Source organism: Pantherophis guttatus, chromosome 2, assembly GCF_059756535.1.
Source record: "Pantherophis guttatus breed Tessera chromosome 2, ASM5975653v1, whole genome shotgun sequence".
In the NCBI taxonomy this organism is placed as follows: Eukaryota; Metazoa; Chordata; class Lepidosauria; order Squamata; family Colubridae; genus Pantherophis; species Pantherophis guttatus.
Window position 1 is genome coordinate 195,026,772 of NC_142064.1, and position 19,916 is coordinate 195,046,687.

A 19,916-nucleotide genomic window follows, 5' to 3' on the forward strand; every position below is an offset into this window, starting at 1 on the left:
ATTGCCAAGTCCCTAAGGATTTTCAGCAGTTTACATATAAGACCCAACATACGTAACTAGAAAGTTCACAATCTTTAGTCCACAAAGTAATAAAACACATAGAACAAATTAAATTAAACAAACAAAGCTAACTAAACCAAGATGGGGGTCAAGTTTTTTCTAGATTGATTGAACCAGCTAGGCCAATTCCTTTGAGAGACTAGACTACAGGAGATAAGTAAGTGCAAGCACTGTCTAGCTTTATAAGTATAGCATTTTAAACTTATTTATACTAGAAACCTGTTGGCAACTAGTGCAGTCATCTTTATTGAGAACAGATAAAATACCTTAATTTCCTCAAAGAAATGGGCTGTTTCTCCTTCTATGATAGGTTGTAACATCTGGCTACGCCTTTTAGTTGATGGTGATCCCTGAAATATAATCAAAAGGTGATAATGCTTTAAAAGCTATGTTCCTATTATATTTACAGTATGTGCCATTCTAGTTTACATAATTTTTCTGAAACATGGAAATTCTATTCTATTCTATTCTATTCTATTCTATTCTATTCTATTCTATTCTACTCTACTCTACTCTACTCTACTCTACTCTACTCTACTCTACTCTACTCTACTCTACTCTACTCTACTCTATTGTAGTCCAGTCCAGTCCAGTGTATAGACAGAATTTTATTCGTAGGATAAAGTGAGAATAAAGAATACTGACTCAAACTATAGAACATTCATTGTGTATACACTAATGTTAAAAAGAAAAATAAAGTATGGGAGTTCAAAAGGAATTTGAATTCTTAATACAGGAAAGCAAATGCAATAGATATAAAAGAAATGAGATATTACTGGAAGGCATCAACTGAAGAAAACCATTTGCACAAAAGGAAACAACAGAAAGGAAGGACTTTAATTGTATGTTCAAATATCTATTCCTGCTTAGAAATCAAAGTAAAAGAAATTTGACAATTCTGAAGAGTCTCTATCTTGTGTAAAGTAATTGGAGAAATGAATAAAATGAATGTTTGTAAGCCGCCCAGAGTTACCTAATGGTAAGATGGATGGCCAATAAATTTTATGAATAAATAAATAAAAGCAATACTATAATTAGTGCATAATAACTCTCACTCACTCAAGAAAGTACAAACAATGTTTTTAAGAGGCATAAAAGAATAGTAACGGAGGACTTTCATTATCATAACATTTATTATAAGGCAATTTTCTAACTCTCTGAAAACTATCCTCCAGAAGATAGAGCAAGACATTAGCTTTGTCTCACTTGACCCTAGAGATTTGTAAGTGTGTGCATGTGCAAAAGTGACATATGATGCTAGAGTTCCTGATTACAAGGACAATTAAAATATAGATCAACAAATATCTTAAGACTTTTAATAAGCTCAGAGTAACCACAAATGAAATTCCACAGCAAGAGAAACAGCAAAATGTGTATAGTAATGTATTCTATCAAACAACTCCAAAAAGCAGGATTGAAATGTGGGACTGAAACATGTTTGAGTTTAATCTTTTGGACCACATAAATGACATCTAAGCTGCTAAATGAACTAATGGTCTGGGAAAATATGTATGAATTGTCTTTGAGAGATACTGGACAATAAGTGACATATCTTTGAACTTAGGGGAACATGGGCCATGGCAATGATGTTAGATGGTAGGTTACCCCTTAGTAACAAAGATACAATCTTGTATCCCTTGTATCAAAGATACAATCAGTATGGAAATTAGATTTAATGGCCCAAATGTTATCTTAGTAATAGCACTTAGACTTATATACCACTTCACAGAGCTTTACAGCCCTCTCCAAGCAGTTTACAGCATCAGCATATTGCCACTTCCAACTTTGGAAGTATGGAAGGCCGAGTCAACCTTGATCCGGTGAGGATCGAACCCCTGGCAGTCAGCAGAATTTGCCCGCAATACTGCATTCTAACCAACGTGCCACCACACCTCTTTATCCTTATCTATTCTTACATGGTATTAATATTCTAATGCCAAGCATTCCAAATATATTGAAGCCTTCACACCAGATTACAATATGTTTATAGAAAATATCTTCATTTCCAACAATCAAAATCACTTGAAAGGATAGTCAAACATTTGTTGATGAATGGTAGCAACAGTGAAATACATATTAAAAATTTCTGTAAATGATAAATACCTTGGAGATTGTAGTTAATTTAGAGATTGGTTATCCATAACCAATGGACCAGGTAAAATAAGAATAAAGATTTGACTAGTTATTTCTTATTATAGTCATTGTGAACGTTAAAAGTAAATTAGAATAATAAACAAAAATCAGTGTAAAACAAGTAATTGAGGCAAATCAATCCCAAACAGAAAATGTATGAAAAACGGATTCTATACTCACAAGGATAGGAGTAATGCTTGCTCGAGTTAACATCTGTTTCACAAGTCTGTACCTGTCATAGAGGGGTCTAACAATATGTCTGTCTTCTCTGGAAACCTAAAAGAAAGAAAGAAAAATCAAACACTGAAAATGAACAAAAGGGACTTGCCTTAAAACTAACAGAGTAATATAAAGTTGGCAAAACTAAATCACACAGAAATAAATCAATAACAAATTGGGCTTGATAGGAAAAAAGCAGGCCTAAAATGGTCAAATAAAAGCAACAGGGATAGGAAGGGCACTTATAAAAGCTTAACTACTCAAACCTTATCTACTGTATGAGGGATCCTTGCAAGACAAAATCTATCATGTGTGGTTGTATTATCAGAAAGTGGACTTTGCTTCATGACTGCCCTGTTAAGCAACCATTCAAAGTTATGACAGCACTGAAAAGGTAACTTTATGATCCACCCTTGTATTTATGATTGTCATAACATCCCTGCAGTCACACAATCAACATTTGGGCACTATGCAACTGACGGGCATTTATAATTGTTGTGGCATTCCACAGTGATATGATTGCTATTTTCACACTTCACACTTTACATCTGGCTTCCGCCAAGGAGAGACAATGGAGAAGTCAGCAGTAAAATCGCAATTTGCTCTCATGTGATGTCTTGCTTAACAATCAAATGGGAAGTAATATCCTAAGTCTGTTGTGATTAGGTGATGTTTCATTAGTGGCCGTGTTGCTTAGCAACAAAGTGCCACTTTCAATTAGGGTAGCTAAATGAAGAATACCTGTATTTAAATTTAACATGTGAGCCATATTAACAGTTGTATGCAGGAACTCGGTAAGTATAGATTTAAATAAATAATAAATGGACTCTTTGAGATAGGTGTCTATTTTACACTGCGAAGAAGCAGCATCTCAATTTACACCAGTAAAGCAACCCCATTTTTTCAATTGCTTAGATTTTAATTTCAATTTCTTTAAAAAAAATCTACACAATATAGACTGTCAGCAAAATTAAACTCTTAAATGTTAGTTAGTCCTCGACTTACTGATAAAAGTGACTTATAACCATTTTTCACACTTATAGTCATTGCAGCATTCCTATTGTCATGTGATTTACATTCAGATGCTTGATAACTGACTCATATTATGAGAGTTGCAGTGTGTTGCATGTGATCAGCTTTTTGTCAGATAACCTTCTGACAAGCCACGTCAATGGGGAAACCAGATTTCTCTTAACTATCATGTTAATAATTTAACAACCACAATGATTCACTTAACAAATGTGGCAAGAAAAGTCATAAAATGCAACAAAACTCACTTAACAAATGTCTCACTTAGCAACATAAATTTTGGGCTCAATTGTGGTTGTAAATTGAGGACTACCTGTATTCTCTTCTCAAATTAATAGTTCTTAAAATACTTCTGAATTATGTTTCTGAGATTACATTTAGATAAATATCAATTTAGCTAATGCTGATGAAAGTTTTAAGGAACAAATTTCTGAAAAGAAACCAGTTTCTTTTAGAATTCTTAGAACTCTATTGAAGAACTCAGTCCTATTTATTCTTTGGTCTCCAACACAATTCCTACAGTCTAAAGCTATTAGAAGAAACACTGAGGCAAGTGTTCAGTGATTCTGCAAGATGATGTCAACAGTGTTTTAAATAATTCTAAACAAGCAGGAGGGAGAGTATGAAATATTACCGGACGTCCATGCTGACTTTCATAGAACAGGAGACTTTTTTGGAGTGATGTTTTTTCTTCTGACAGATGGTCTTTCGTCATTTTCTATGTTATAATGAGAGAAATGAAACTGTTTTATCCTATATCCATTTTTGTTTTTATACTAACTTGTGGAGCTAAAATAGTAAAATTGAAATAGTTAAATTGAAAAAGAATTAGAATGAAAATATTTTTCTTCCCATACCGACTCCTTAAAGCAATGCAGAAAAGTTTCTCGGCAGAACAAAAAGCAATGCAAAACATTGTTTAAAACAACATGTAATATTAAAATCAATTTATAGGCCTTAAAAATTTCTCCTAAAATACTAATATTCTTAATTCATGTTTAAAGATCATTAGGGATAGTGCTAGGAATTCCAAAGTCAGAATGCTAGCACAGAAAAAACTCTGACCTACAGTTGCTAGAAAAAGTATGTGAACCCGTTGGGATTACGTGGAGTTTTGCATGAATTGGTCATAAAATGTTCTCTGAACCTCATCTAAGTCACAACAATAGAAAAACACAGTCTGCTTAAAATAATACTACACAAACATTAGATGTTGACATGGTTTAATTGAACATAACATGTAAACATTCACAATGCAGGGAGGAAAAAGTATGTGAACCTTTGGACTTAATAACTAGTTGACCCTCCTTTGGCAGCAATAACCTCAACCAAACGTTTCCTGTAGTTACAGATCAGACCTGCACAATGATCTGGAGTAATTTTGGACCACTCCTCTTCACAAACTGTTTCAGTGTAGCAATATTCTTGGGATGTCTGGTGTGAATCGCTCTCTTAAGGTCATGCCACAGCATTTCAATCGGGTTGAGGTCAGGACTCTGATTGGGCCACTCCAGAAGGTGTATTCTGTGCTGTTGAAGCCATTTTTTGTTGAATTACTTGTATGCTTTGGGTCATTGTCCTGTTGCATCACCCATCCTCTGCGGAGCTTCAGTTGGCGGACAGATGGTCGTACATTTTCCTGCAAAATGTCTTGATAAACTCTGGAATTCATTTTCCCATCAATGACAACAATCTGTCCAGGCCCTGAGGCAGCAAAGCAGCCCCAAACCATGATGCTCCCTCCGCCATGTTTTACAGTGGAGATGAAGTTTTGATGTTGGTGTGCTGTGCCTTTTTTTCTCCACACATAGTGTTGTGTGTTCTTCCCAAACAACTCAATTTTGGTTTCATCTGTCCACAGTATATTTTGCCAGTAGTGCTGTGGAACATCCAGGTGCCCTTTTGCAAACTTCAAACGTGCTGCAATATTTTTTTTGGACAGCAATGGCTTCCTCCGTGGTGTCCTCCCATGTACTCCATTCTTGTTTAATGTTTTCCTTATTGTAGATGTGTCAACAAAAATGTTAGCATGTGCCAGAGATTTCTGTAGGTCTTTAACTGACACTCTAGGATTCTTCTTTACCTCATGAAGCATTCTGCGCTGTGCTCTTGCAGTCATTTTTACAGGACGACCACGCCTAGGGAGAGTAGCAACAGTGCTAAACTTTCTCCATTTGTAGACAGTCTGTCTTACCATGGACACATGAACATCAAGGCTTTTGGAGATACTTTTGTAACCCTTTCCAGCTTCATGCAAGTCAACAATTCTTGATCGTAGGTCTTCTGAGAGCTCTTTTCTGCGAGGCATGGTTCACATCAGACAGTGCTTCTTGAAACCAGTAAACCCAAAACAGGTGTGTGTTTTTAAACGGCAGGACAGCTGTCAGCAACACATCCAATATCATCACACTGATTGGAGTCAAGGTTGGCTCACTCCTGGCTCCAATTAGCTCTTGGAGACATCATTAGGCTAGGGGCTCACATACTTTCTCCTCCCTGCACCGTGAATGTTTACATGTTATGTTCAATTAAACCATGGCAACATCTAATGTTTGTGTAGTATTATTTTAAGCAGACTGTGTTTTTCTATTGTTGTGACTTAGATGAAGTTCAGAGCACATTTTATGACCAATTCATGCAAAACTCCACGTAATCCCAAGGGGTTCACATACTTTTTCTTGCAACTGTAAGTATCCATCAACCTAGCCTTTCTTGGTTGTGGAAATAAAGCCAAAGATTACAAGAAAGCTCCAGGAGAAAAGTGGCTTTCTTTGAACTCTTTAAGACTTCAAAACAAGGCATCTTCATGATAAATCAAAATCAATGCAATCGGTTCATACGCTCTAGTCTGCGCAATAATAGTATAAAATTTTATTTTGTCATAACTGAATGTCCCTACAAAGGGATGTTCTACAAAGCTGTATAAAACTGAGTGCAAATTTTCAAAATAACTTTAGATTAATACAATTTATAGAGGTGATTTTAATACTTTAATACCATTGTCAAATTAAATTAAGAATTAGCAAAGGCAGCCAATAGTAGAATAAACAATCAGAATAAGCAATACATGTTCTATCTAAGTTGAAAAAGTGTGTCCTTATTGTAACAAAGAAGGAAAATCTTAACAATTTAAAGCCTTGGAGTAACCCAAACTTTAGAGGTGAATGTTCACATGCAGAATTATAGTCTACAGATAGTTTCCAAGTTAAATAAATTTAGTATCAGGCTTATTTCTTAAATCTGAAGTTATTTGTTACATGGATGCCTAGTTCCATAGCAATCTGTTATTTTCTGAGAAGGAATTTTGTGTAATTTTGATCAAGAAACAGAAAATATCCTAGCAGCTAGTATTTTCTTACAATGATTTTGATTTTAAATGCAGAGGAAAAAAGAGATAGATTTTCTAGCAAAGGCATTCCTGGTGACACAGTTGAATGTTAAAGACGTAAATTGTATAAAAACTGCATTTTGGCTTGGCGGCTGACAATACATCTGGTCTAGAGTGACTTTCAGTTTCTTTATCACAGTACTTTACTGGGCAGACAACAGTTCAGAATGATTTTTTTAACTGTTCTCACTCCTACAAAGTTCTAAAATATGAGTGTGGTGGTGAAATGAATTTGCAGATTGTTTCTCCATGTTAATATTTAAAAATGTGCCTGATGGTGCCACCTGTCCAGGCCATCTTTCCAAATCAAAGGTTTCAAAGTCATCCAGACCTTTCATGAATCCTTTTCTACTGATGTATTTAAGGTTAATCTAATTTAATGAACTTCTATCCTTGCAGAAATTTTGAACACTCTATTTAATTATACAATTAATCTGGTTAGTCATCTTCGTTAAGTAAACATAGATCAAGGCTATGTTTCACCACTACCACCACATATATAAGACAAGATATTGAGAAAGATCTGCATATTGTCCCTAAAATGTCAAAGCATTCTATTCCAGGGAACTGCTTCTTCTACAAGATACTTCCTCCTTTAAATCACTATCAGGTTAATATTTGTCTCCAACATTATAGAAACAAATTAATGGGTCAATACTACAAGCTACTTACTGAATGAGTTATTAGGATATTCAACAGGATAATGAGCTTGACAGATGCATTTTCTTTTCTGATGTAGCAGCATATGCAATACTTACTTTTACATCTTCTGGCAAGCATCTTTCAATTCGCTTTTCTTTCAATTTTTTTAAAATTAGTTCAACAGTGATTTCTTTTGTAGGCTTCTTCTCTTTCTGAGCAACACGCAGATCATCTTCATTGTCTTCATCTTCATGGTCCAGAGATGAACCAAAACTTTTTGGAAGAGTGTTGCTTCGTGGACGTGCCTGAGGTATCAATTCATCTGAGCTTTTGTGCTTTGCATCTACATTGAATTTTAAAAAAATATGAAACACAAGTTCATAGAACATAGCTCAGTCACATTGTAACTGTTACTTCTAATCTGCCTAATAAACCTAGAAATGAGGAATTTAGACACTAAAACCACCTGGACCCAATGGGTCATCATTTAAGAGCCATGGTGGCACAGTGGTTAGAATGCAGAATTGCAGGCTCACTCCAGGAGTTCGATTCTGAATCGCTCAAGGTTGACTCAGCCTTCCATCCTTCCGAGGTCAGTAAAATGGGGACCCTGATTGTTGGGGACAATATGCCGACTCTGTAAACCGCTTACAGAGGGCTGTAAAGCACCGTGAAGTGGTACTGAAGTCTAAGTGCTATTGCTATTTCAGAGGTATTTCCTTATCTAAACAGATAAACAGAATGACCAAGGGCAAAAAGGCGGGGGAAGTGAGATTAATTTGCAACCAGCTTGACTGCAGATAACCACCCTCTGGCAGCCAATGGCCTCCAGACGGCTAAAACAGAACTGATTTACCTGATCTCCAGCAGTTGAAGGAAGGGCCAGTGTGAAGGGCTAGGGGGATTGGCCTACTTGAACCCTGGATGGCAACGCAGCAGCACTCAACAGGCCATAATTTTGCCAAACTTCAATCTCACAAAAGTCATGGATCCAGATTTTGGATGCATTCTGTAAATTAGCCTATTTGTGACACCTCGGTTCAAAATTTGTTTAACTGGATGTTTCATCCAATTTAAGGTTACACTGACAAGAATTTTAGTGGCATATAGATATGTAACATTGTTTTAGAAAGTAGAATGAAATAATAATCAAATGCTTTAAAGAAAATTATCGGTAATTAATAAGCATGAACTGCAGAGGTGCCATAAGAGATTTCTATGAAAAACTTACCTTTTATTTGCTTTTTTAATTTGGTAAGTTCTGTCATCCATTTTAAAACCTTTGGATTTGCTGCAATATCAGAATACGAAGGCTGCAAAGAAAGTAATTTTTTAAAAATATGAACTACAAAAAGAGCAAAGAAAGGGAATTTTAAAAAGGGGGCAAGGGATAATAAAAACAAAATTAGAGAACGCAAGCTACAACAAAAGCTACAGAAAAAAAAATAAACTCCTGACTTTCTTTGATACAGATCAAACCCTGTAAATCAATAACCCATAACAATACTTCTATTATCATAAACATATCTGATCATCAAAATATGTCTAATCATCAACTCTGCACAAGGGTTGGTACCCGTTTTGCTCCTGTTTACCATCTACATGAAACTATATGGGGAAATCATCCATCCCCATGGGGTGAGATATCATCAGTATGTTGATGATAGTGAGCTGTACATCTCTGCCCACGGTGAATTAAGTGATGCTGCAATCACCCCCTCAGTGCCTGAAGGCTATGGAGGTCTGAATGGGAACCACAGGCTAAAACTAAACCCTGCCAAAACAGAGTGGCTCTGGGTTAGGAACTCTTCGGCTCTTGGAGAAATACCATCTTTTTGGTTCTGGAGAGGTTGCACTGCTCCACAGTTTGACCCAGTATATAATATAGGGGTTCTCCAGCTCGAGGAACAAATGGCACTCTGGGCCAGAAGGGTGCAATTATGAGTTGTGCACTAATTACACCTGTTCCTGGACCAATATGTCCTTCTCACAGTCACCCACATGCTGTAACCTCCCCTCTGGATTATTGAATGAAGCTGCCCTTAAAGAATACCTGGAAGTTTAATGTGTGCTACTTAGTAACAGATAAATATGTTTTGTGTGTATATTATTTTTACAGTATAAAATGATTTGCATATATACTTGTTATCTGAAATGCAGCTGAAATCTAATTTATCATCATCACCACCTGAATCAGTCAACTATCAGATGAAAGCCTCTTCTTTGAAGGTTATGGATAGTAACCATAATTATGGTGTTGATCCAGTGTAGGTTGGTAGACAGATAATTTTGAACTTTCCAATCAAGAGATGAGAGGGAATGACTATCCCAAAGTCACTCAGCCAGCTTCTATGCCTAAGGGAAGACTAGAAACTGGGTCACCCTTTCCTAGTCCAGCACCTTAACACACACTGGTTCTCCAGGTAATAAATATTCCTAAAGGAATAAGCAGTTTAATTTCCATCATATAGCTTTCTGAGAGAAATTCAAATTTATGATTTTCCTTATTGATTTATTTTCAATTGATATTTGCAATTCAGCTTTAGTGCTAAAAAAACAATTAGCAAACAGAAAAAAACTTAGCAATACAATAGTATTCTATAAAAGAAAACAGAAGAACATCCTTTTTATCCTAATTTTGTTCAATGAACATACATATACACATACATAGATACATACATATACTAACGTGAGTGTGAAACAATTGAGAAAAGAAAATTAAGTAGAAAAAAGGAAAGAATGGAATGATGAAAAAAGTCAATGCAAGTTCATTTTTGTAAAGTAAGAGCAAATAAATATTCTAAAACAGCACTGTAAAATATTAAAATAATTTACCTTGAAGTTTTTGTCTTTCTCAAATTGCTCTTCAAACTGTCTTATTTTTTTCTGCAACTTTTTGACTAGCTGATATGGAGTCTTTTCTTCCTTTCTATCATCCTTAGAACTACTAAATCCTGCTCTTCGAGTTCTGAATTTAAAAGAAGAGGTAATTATAAGTATTATATATACATATGCACACACATATACATGTTCAGTTAAAAGAGGAAACAGGTATACATTTGTATTTCCATTATAAAATTCATGAAATATAGACAACAAAATTATTTTTTTACTTTTACAATATTGTCACCAATATTTACTATAAATTACTACTTTATTTCCCGCTTTTTATTATTTTTATAAATAACTTAAGGCAGCAAATGTATCTAATACTCCTTCCTCCTATTAGTTGGGTTGGGTTGGGCTGGGCTGAGAGACCGATTGGTCCAATGTCACCCAGCCGGCTTTCATGCCTAAAGTAGGACTAGAATCATAGTCTCCTGGTTTCTAGCCTAGTACATTAACTACTAGATCAAACTGGCTGATGAAAAGATAACAAAAATGGCAAACTCTCTTCTAGAAAACAATTTTTTTCTTTTTATTTTATTAACCTTTTTTTTTTTAACTCAGCAGCTTTTTAGAAAGGTAACACAAAACCAAAAAATCTTACAATTTTATAGAAAACAATTACATGATACTAACTCTCATGATTTTGGAGTTAAAAGTGAAAAATTCTATATCCTAATACAAATCATTAACAGTTTTTTCTTATGAACGGTATCTGTGAATGACATTAACTACTTACCTAACAAAAGAAAGGGCTTTAGATGAAGAATCTATTTTTTCTGGATCATGCAGGAAACGCTGACTTTGTCCAAAATCCAAAGTCCGGTGTGCCAATATGGGATGACTATCTAATTCCAGAGGATGATTCATTCTTCCAGCTTGTGGAGAAAGCTGAGCTTCTCCAGATTCATTATCTTCCTGCCAAGATTTAAAAGCAGGAAATGGCTCTAGAAGGAAATAAAAAACAAATGGCACTGGAATATTAGAAGACTGCAGGAAAAAAAATTGCAGATTCACAATGTGACTAAAATGAATAATGAAATGCACTGGAAAGCTACATGTCAAAGCAAACAAAAAGAAAATAGGCCCAATACACTTAAGACATAAACAACAATCTTCCAATAAGTGTATGCCACTTAACATATTTTATTAGATAATCATGCATTAATATATAAAACTATACTATGTTGTACACTAAATATGTACCATGTGCATTTTGATTATATGCTTTAAACCATATGAAGAGGTAATTTTTGTCCAAAACAACAGAAAGCACAGTAAATTCCTTCAAGTGCAACAGTGTGCATAAACAGTGTGCATCAAGATTTTAGATAATGAAGTGCAAATCCTACGTTTCATTGTAATACAAAAGACTTGACTCCTCCATATATTGATATTGAAGAATAATAATTCTATTGAAGGAGCATTAATTGTGAGGAAAGTAAATAAACAATATTTAATATTGCACATTAAAGTTATAAATAATGTTTAAAATGTGTGTTTATGAAATAATTTGTGGCTGTTCTAAGGAATCTGAAATATTAGAATAATCCAAGAAAAGAAAACCTTGTTATTGTCCCTCAAAAATAACATGTATGTGTGTATGCGTGTGTACTAATATTAATACACACACAGAGACAGTTCCTCACTCTATCTCTTTATTTACAAACAGAAATAGAATGACATAAATATTGTATTTGGTTTTTCCAGTGCAAATCTTATACTTGAAAGATAGTTTTGAACAATACAGTGACAACACAATAAGATGTTGATTAACCCACTTATACCTGCTTCCCACCAAACACCAAAATATATTTTAAAGAATCCCTTGTTTAAAATAAAAGTTATTGGATTACAAAAAGGCAAACCAGACATGATGTCATGGTGTGAACTTATAAAGCTGCTTTATATGGACACTCTTCACTGGTCCAACTAGCAGAGCACGTTCTCCTCTAGCTGGCAGAGGCTTTCCCAGGTTGTAAGGCAGTCTTTCCTAGTTCTGCTGGCAAAAATCATTTAACTGAACATACCAGCATGTCAACCTGGAACGTTAATATGTATATCACTGCACCAATCATAAGCCATGACTCTTCAGAAGGCAGCAGGTAAAAGGGGTAATTTGAAAGCAACCATAAACCATGAAAGAGGCAGTAACTGAATGTATGGCGAACCATACTTACCCTCCCCTTCTCTCTGTAGATGCATTGTTTTGAAATCAATGAGGGGAAAAGTGATAGGGCATGGCGCTAATAAATGAAAAAAAATGGCAAAAAATACTGAAGTGAACACATCGCACAGTTAGAACAAACTATAAATAACATGTAGGAGTATAGCACCACATAGAAAGTCTTCCAATTGATTCTGGGCCAGGTCTAAGCACTCTTCTCAACTGAATGGGGCAGTTAAAAGGTGCCCAATAACATTCAAGATTAAGCCCTTTATTAATTAAAAGTCTTTCCAGAAGTGTTCCAGAGGTGACAAACAAAAAACCACATGCTTTTCCATGTTTAACAAAACACATTTCAAAGAAAAATAAATTTACACACAGGACAGATTTTGCTCACATATGTTTAAAGAAACCAAAATGCAGAGAAAATTCATATGCCAATTATTTATGTGTCCAACATATATATTTGTCTGAATTAGTAAGATATGCATTTTTTAAAAAGAAGCAAATTTCTGATAACACAACAGGTCTAGAAATCACTAAACTATATCAAAATAGACCTTAACAATAAGATTAATATAAACGAATTCAATCTGATTTGAAAAAGAGAACAGAGAATCAACAAACCTAGTTCAGGATCCAAAGAGCTTTGCAGAGTACAAAGGGACTTTCAGCTTCACCCAATAGTAGCCCCTAATCCTCCCCTTGAAGAAATCTCTACAGTCTGAGGATATTCTTGAGCTACATTCAATTTTATCATCAGAAGGGAAACAGTTTCATTAACTTTGGAACTGTTAATTCATTGCTTTTCTTTGGATCCTGTTCCCAGAGTATATCAGCAAATAAAACAAGAAGCTATTGCTTAAACAAAGAGCCATTTTAAGTAGTTATCTGATCAAAATACATATCTTTTATCTTTAGATTCAGATGAACTTTAGAACAACCATTATCTCCTATTGGGAAATTAATATCACTATACTATTGATTGGTTCAGTTTGCAAGATAAGCAGAAACCATAATCTTGTACTTTGGATGTTGCTATAAGGTTAGATATTGTTATCCAGAAGTTCATGATTACCGTGTTTCCCCGAAAATAAGACCCTGTCTTATATTTTTTTGAACCCTGAAATAAGTGCTTGGTCTTATTGCCATGTGCTCAAAAGCCTGATTGGGCTTATTATCAGGGGATGTCTTATTTTGGGGAAACAGGGTATCTTTACCACATGAATCAAAGCAAAGAAAGCAAGAATTATTAGCACCTTTCAGGCTCATTCTCAAGAGAAACTATACTTTAATAGTTTGGCATAATGCAGCAGCCTATAGCAATTATTAGAGGAATAACTGGAAGTTTTTAAAAAGATGTTGGATAACCATTTGTCTGAAGTGGTGTAGGGTTTCCTGCCTAAGCAGGGGGTTGGACTAGAAGACCTCCAGGTCTCTTCCACCTCTGTTATATTCTAAATAGAGATAACTAAAATATAAGCAGCCTTCCACCTCTGTTATATTCTAAATAGAGATAACTAAAATATAAGCAGCAAATATGACAGTTCATTTTTCAAAAATAATGCAAAACAGATTATATTAATGTTTTACATGTTCTTAATGTACACTTATTCCTATTAGGAATCTCTTTGTGTTTCTAGTATACAACAAAAAATAACTTGAATGGCTAATCCAATGGCTGGGGAGGACTTCTATTATCTACTCATTTTGAGGAAATCTGCCCAATTGACATCATCTAGACACCCATGAGATTAAGATATATTTATAAAATAGAAACCATTTATATGGTTTATATACTGCCCCATAGCTTTTTATAGCACTCTCTGGGTGGTTTACAATGTAGAAGTATTATTTACATACTGCTCCCCACAATCTGGGTCCTATTTTACCGACCTTGGTAATATAAAACTTTTTTTATTTTTTGACTACTTACAGCTTGCATGAGGTATAGAGGCTACCTTTTTCAAGCTATCTGGACAGGCAGAACAATAAGGGTGCCTCTTTATATAAGAGCTTCTGGGAGCAGCCTATAACGTGCTGTCATTTGATTGTTAATTGTATGGAAAAAATATGTTTGTCCACATATAGCAGAATTACCAGGAACAACATACGACAGGAAAAAAAAAAGAATTGTAAAAGAAACAAATAATCCTGAAATTAAATATACTGTAAAGTTTTAATATAATTTCAGCGGTTGCAGATTCTGAAATTTTCTTTAAGACATTTTCATGGAAGTAAAAATGTACTTCTGCACTTTATGGTCAATATACTCCCTACCTCCAAAAAGAAGAATCAAACCGATTCTTAAATATTACATATTAAATGTTACATAGAACAACAAAATTATTTTATATTGTAAATTATAACTTCAGTTACTTCATCAGAGATAAATATGAATGATGTTCTAAAATAGGGTATTTGTTTTAAAATTTGCATATTACAACAAATGTATACATTATTCAATATAAGAAGTCATAATTATTTGCTGGCATATTGTAGCCATGGTAAATACGATGGTTGCTAAGTCATTATTTGCTACATGGGTGATATGTGTTTTATCTCAAGAAAAATGACATGTGGGAACATAACAGAATTATCACCTCTTGAATTCTTTAAAAACAAAATAGGCAGAATCCCATATCTCCCTTGATATGGTACAATAAAAAACACAGGAAGTGTGACAGAGAAGCTCTAGCTAAGCTCCCTCATACATTCTTTTACAATGGAAAATGAGGTTGGCGTCATCAAAGTCAACACATCCTCCTTTTCTTAGTTATAGGACTATGCAGGAGTGAAATACCCATTATACAATTATCATAATGATCCCCAGCAATCTTTGCAGCTTATAAATTGAGAAACAAGCATTCCAAGCGGTACATAAATATTGAAAACCACCAATTCTTTAAAAGAATATTAGTAGAAATCCCCACTCTCACAGACATCACAGTTAAAACAAATTGTTAAGAATTACTGGCAACATCAACTAATATATATTTGGAAATTTCAATTTCCCAAATCTAACTTTTTATTCTATTGATTCATTTCAATAGACTTCTACTAACACCCATTTGAAATACATTATTAAGTATAAACAAATACAAATTTATATTGATCACGTATTTGAATTTTCAAAATTAGCAAATTTTTGAAAAACATCAAAATCAAGAATTACCTTCTAATTTGTCACCACCATTCACATTCTTCAAATCAAGATGTGGTAAAGAGGCACACAGTGTTGCTTCAGGAGCATTGTTATTTTTGTTTTTCAATTCCTCCGATTCATTTTTCATATTTTGATCAGAAATGTTGCTAACACAATCCTGTAAATAAATGATACACTATTACAGGGTCAGCAACTTCCAGCATACGTGTAATTTTTTGTTTTGTGGATTTCAGTATGTTTTCCTGACTGATAAAAAGAATGTGAACTACAAGCAAGCAATTAAGTAAACTAAACCTTTACAGATATATGGAATAGGAACTAGACAACAGAATGTCAAATAATACCTATCTGTAAAATTAAAAATAATATTCATGCAGTTAAAAAGTGAAAGTTGGAATATATTTGTGGATATATACAGTGGAGCAAAAAAGTATTTAGTCAGCCACCAATTGTGCAAGTTCTCCCACTTAAAAAGATGAGAGGGGCCTGTAATTGTCATCATAGGTAGACCTCAACTATGAGAGACAAAATGAGAAAACAAATCCAGACAATCACATTGTCTGATTTGGAAAGAATTTCTTTGCAAATTATGATGGAAAATAAGTATTTGGTCACCTACAAACAAGCAAGATTTCTGGCTCTCACAGACCTGTAACTTCTTCTTTAAGAGGCTCCTCTGTCCTCCACTCATTACCTGTATTAATGGCACCTGTTTGAACTTGTTATCAGTATAAAAGACACCTGTCCACAACCTCAAATAGTCACACTCCAAACTCCACTATGGTGAAGACCAAAGAGCTGTCGAAGGACACCAGAAACAAAATTGTAGACCTGCACCAGGCTGGGAAGACTGAGTCTGCAACAGGCAAGCAGCTTGGTGTGAAGAAATCAACTGTGGGAGCAATAATTAGAAAATGGAAGACATACAAGACCACTGATAATCTCCCTCGATCTGGGACTCCACGCAAGATCTCACCCCGTGGGGTCAAAATGATCACAAGAACGGTGAGCAAAAATCCCAGAACCACATGGGGGGACCTAGTGAATGACCTGCAGAGAGCTGGGACCAACGTAACAAAGGCTACCATCAGTAACACACTACCCCGCCAGGGACTCAGAACCTGCAGTGCAAGACGTGTCCCCCTGCTTAAGCCAGTACATGTCCAGGCCCGTCTGAAGTTTGCTAGAGAGCATTTGGATGATCCAGAAGAGGTTTGGGAGAATGTCATATGGTCAGATGAAACCAAAATAGAACTGTTTGGTAGAAACACAACTCATCGTCTTTGGAGGAGAGAGAATGCTGAGGTGCATCCAAAGAAGACCATACCTACTGTGAAGCATGGGGGTGGTAACATCATGCTTTGGGGCTGTTTCTCTGCAAAGGGACCAGGATGACTGATCCGTGTACAGGACAGAATGAATGGGGCCATGTATCGTGAGATTTTGAGTGCAAACCTCCTTCCATCAGCAAGGGCATTGAAGAGGAAATGTGGCTGGGTCTTTCAGCATGACAATGATCCCAAACACACCGCCCGGGCAACGAAGGAGTGGCTTTGTAAGAAGCATTTCAATGTCCTGGACTGGCCTAGCCAGTCTCCAGTCTCAACCCCATAGAAAACCTTTGGAGGGAGTTGAAAGTCCGTGTTGCCCAGCGACAGCCCCAAAACATCACTGCTCTAGAGGAGATCTGCATGGAGGAATGGGCCAACATACCAGCAACAGTGTGTGCCAACCTTGTGAAGACTTACAAAAAACATTTGACCTCTGTCATTGCCAACAAAGGATATATAACAAAGTATTGAGATGAACTTTTGATATTGACCAAATACTTATTTTCCATCATAATTTGCAAATAAATTCTTTCCAAATCAGACAATGTGATTGTCTGGATTTGTTTTCTCATTTTGCCTCTCATAGTTGAGGTCTATCTATGATGACAATTACAGGCCTCTCTCGTCTTTTTAAGTGGGAGAACTTGCACAATTGGTGGCTGACTAAATACTTTTTTGCCCCACTGTATTTAAAATGAGCCTAGATTTACAAGGGAAAGAATAAAAGCAAGCTCTCACCAGAATCATGTGTGTCGTCATTTTGCTACCATCAAACAATATAAAATCTTGCCTATAAAGGAAGTTAGGGAAGATTATTTCAAAACACTTATGATGACAATTCTTATTGTCTCAACTCAGTCATATCAGTAGTTTAAAACAAAATAAACTTAGCTTTTGTCTGATAAATCAGAACAAAGAACTTTATACTTAAGATTATCCCCCCTAATCCAGTGATATTATTAATACATAAATACCTACACACACACACACACGCAAACCTAGTATCATAGCTAGCAATACATCTGTGTATACAAATCTGTACTTATAATTTGTCAAGTTAGCTATCATGATAAAACATAGTGTACAAAAGAAATGGTTTCGGAATCATTTAAAATGTTTCCTGATTATGATTTAATAATGAATAACAAATCATGGTTCCTCAATTCAAAAAATCATGGCAAACACTGTTAAATGTGTTTCTTCTTGATTTATTAAACTAAACCTAAATTTATCGCAAAACTCTGTTTTACTTGTCCTGAGAAATTGTAAAGAATCTGGTTTACTTGGTTTTGTGGAATTTTAATCAATGGTAAGCAAGATTTATAAAATAATTTCATAATATTTTAAAAAAAGAGCCTTGGTGGAGCAGTGGACTAAAGTGCTGTTAAGTAGCACTTAGCTGCTAGCTGCCTGCAATTACTGCGAGTTCAAATCTCACCAGGCTCAAGGTTGACTCAGCCTTCCATCCTTCCGAGGTAGGTAAAATGAGGACCCGGATTGTGGGGGCAATAAACTGACTTTGTATAAAAAAGAACACTGCTTGGGGGGGCCGAAAACCCTACTAAGCAGGTATATACAAAAGTATGAAGGCTATTGCTTAATGCATTGTAAGCCGCCCTGAGTCTCCAGAGAAGAGCGGCATATAAATCGAACCAATAAATAAATAAATAAATAAATAAATAAATAAATAAATAAATAAATAAATAAATAAATAAATTGACACAAAAGAAAGCAGACTGGCTGAGTTGAAGGAGACAGAAGTTTGTATACAATATTAAATTATTTTCTTACTTGGCTCTGGGCTTTTTCCTATTCTGAAGGCAACAATCACTAAAGCTATGTTAAATTAAGCTTTCTATATCCTGTAACACAAAATAAGGTTACAATCCTGGCTCTAATACTATCAACTCACTAAATATACTCAGTCCTAAATATCCTAAGTATAGACATTTTATCTGTTCTTCCAGCAACAGATAGATGGCCTCATACTAAGGAAACCAATTCTGGAAAAACAGTTCCTCATAAAGATAACCTTAATAAAAAGTATCTTGCCCCAGACCCAATGTTCTCATGTATACTGCAATACATACTTATTTCCAAAGGATTCTTTATCTTCACCTCCATCATCACATGGCTTCAACAATATGCCTGCAGCCTATTGGTGAAAACAAAGACCTTAGCATGGTAACCACTATTCTGTTTTAACAAAGGAAGAAAGCTGCAACATTCTGTGGTTCTAAGGGAATTTAAAATTTATTTAAAACTACTTAGTTACTTTAACTTCTGGGGGAAAATTTTTGATGTGTCCTGCTGAACTACGCTAATGTAGATCAATTTGAGGCCTGAAGATGTAAACAAAATATTAACAAGGATTCTGAGGACTTGTCTCAGCTTATGTAGAATGAGCCATCTGCTGGACTCTAAAAGATACTATTAATCCTTGTTACTAAATAAAGCAGCAACATGGACAGAACGTTGCTGGCAGAAAGCACTCATGCCACTAATAAAGACACACAGTTAAAACTGGCTTATCTGTTAAATTTTAATTTAAAAATCTTTATTTAATACAATGAGAAAATCACATTAAAAGTGATTATTGACTAATCCTTGTGGACAGCTGATAAGAGAAAAATACTCAATTCACTGCTAAGCAGTAATAGCGCTTCTTAATATAGCCTCTCCTCTGTCCCTTGGATCTGAAGATAGCTAAACATACTTCAGATAGTTTTAAATCATTCGCTCTTTTCCTTTTTAAGTAAAGCACATTTTATACCCAGGATATAAAATGAGGGTGATATTCAGTTCCCAAAGCCCTAACCCAAATGTTGAAAACATGTAATTTTTTCTTTATATACATAAGTGCTTTGTGAACAGCGTGTTGTTCAAAAATCATGC

At 35.1% G+C, this 19,916-nt stretch overlaps 1 protein-coding gene across 6 annotated transcripts in view; it reads right to left on the minus strand.

Moving 5' to 3' along the window:
• FAM13B (family with sequence similarity 13 member B) overlaps positions 1-19,916 on the minus strand; it is a 63,376-nt gene that overhangs the window by 5,890 nt on the left and 37,570 nt on the right. For 3 of the 6 annotated variants that reach the window (XM_087887476.1, XM_034403280.3, XM_060688534.2), the window contains 11 exons: positions 19,112-19,176; positions 17,760-17,811; positions 15,700-15,847; positions 12,538-12,603; positions 11,097-11,304; positions 10,307-10,439; positions 8,703-8,784; positions 7,588-7,814; positions 4,076-4,159; positions 2,374-2,469; positions 327-410 (listed from right to left, as the gene is read on the minus strand). In XM_087887476.1, the coding sequence (XP_087743602.1) occupies positions 327-410; positions 2,374-2,469; positions 4,076-4,159; positions 7,588-7,814; positions 8,703-8,784; positions 10,307-10,439; positions 11,097-11,304; positions 12,538-12,603; positions 15,700-15,847; positions 17,760-17,811; positions 19,112-19,176 (1,245 nt within the window). The remainder of the gene's footprint in view (positions 1-326; positions 411-2,373; positions 2,470-4,075; positions 4,160-7,587; positions 7,815-8,702; positions 8,785-10,306; positions 10,440-11,096; positions 11,305-12,537; positions 12,604-15,699; positions 15,848-17,759; positions 17,812-19,111; positions 19,177-19,916) is intronic. The other 3 variants (XM_087887477.1, XM_034403288.3, XM_087887475.1) reach the window with 1 other exon arrangement.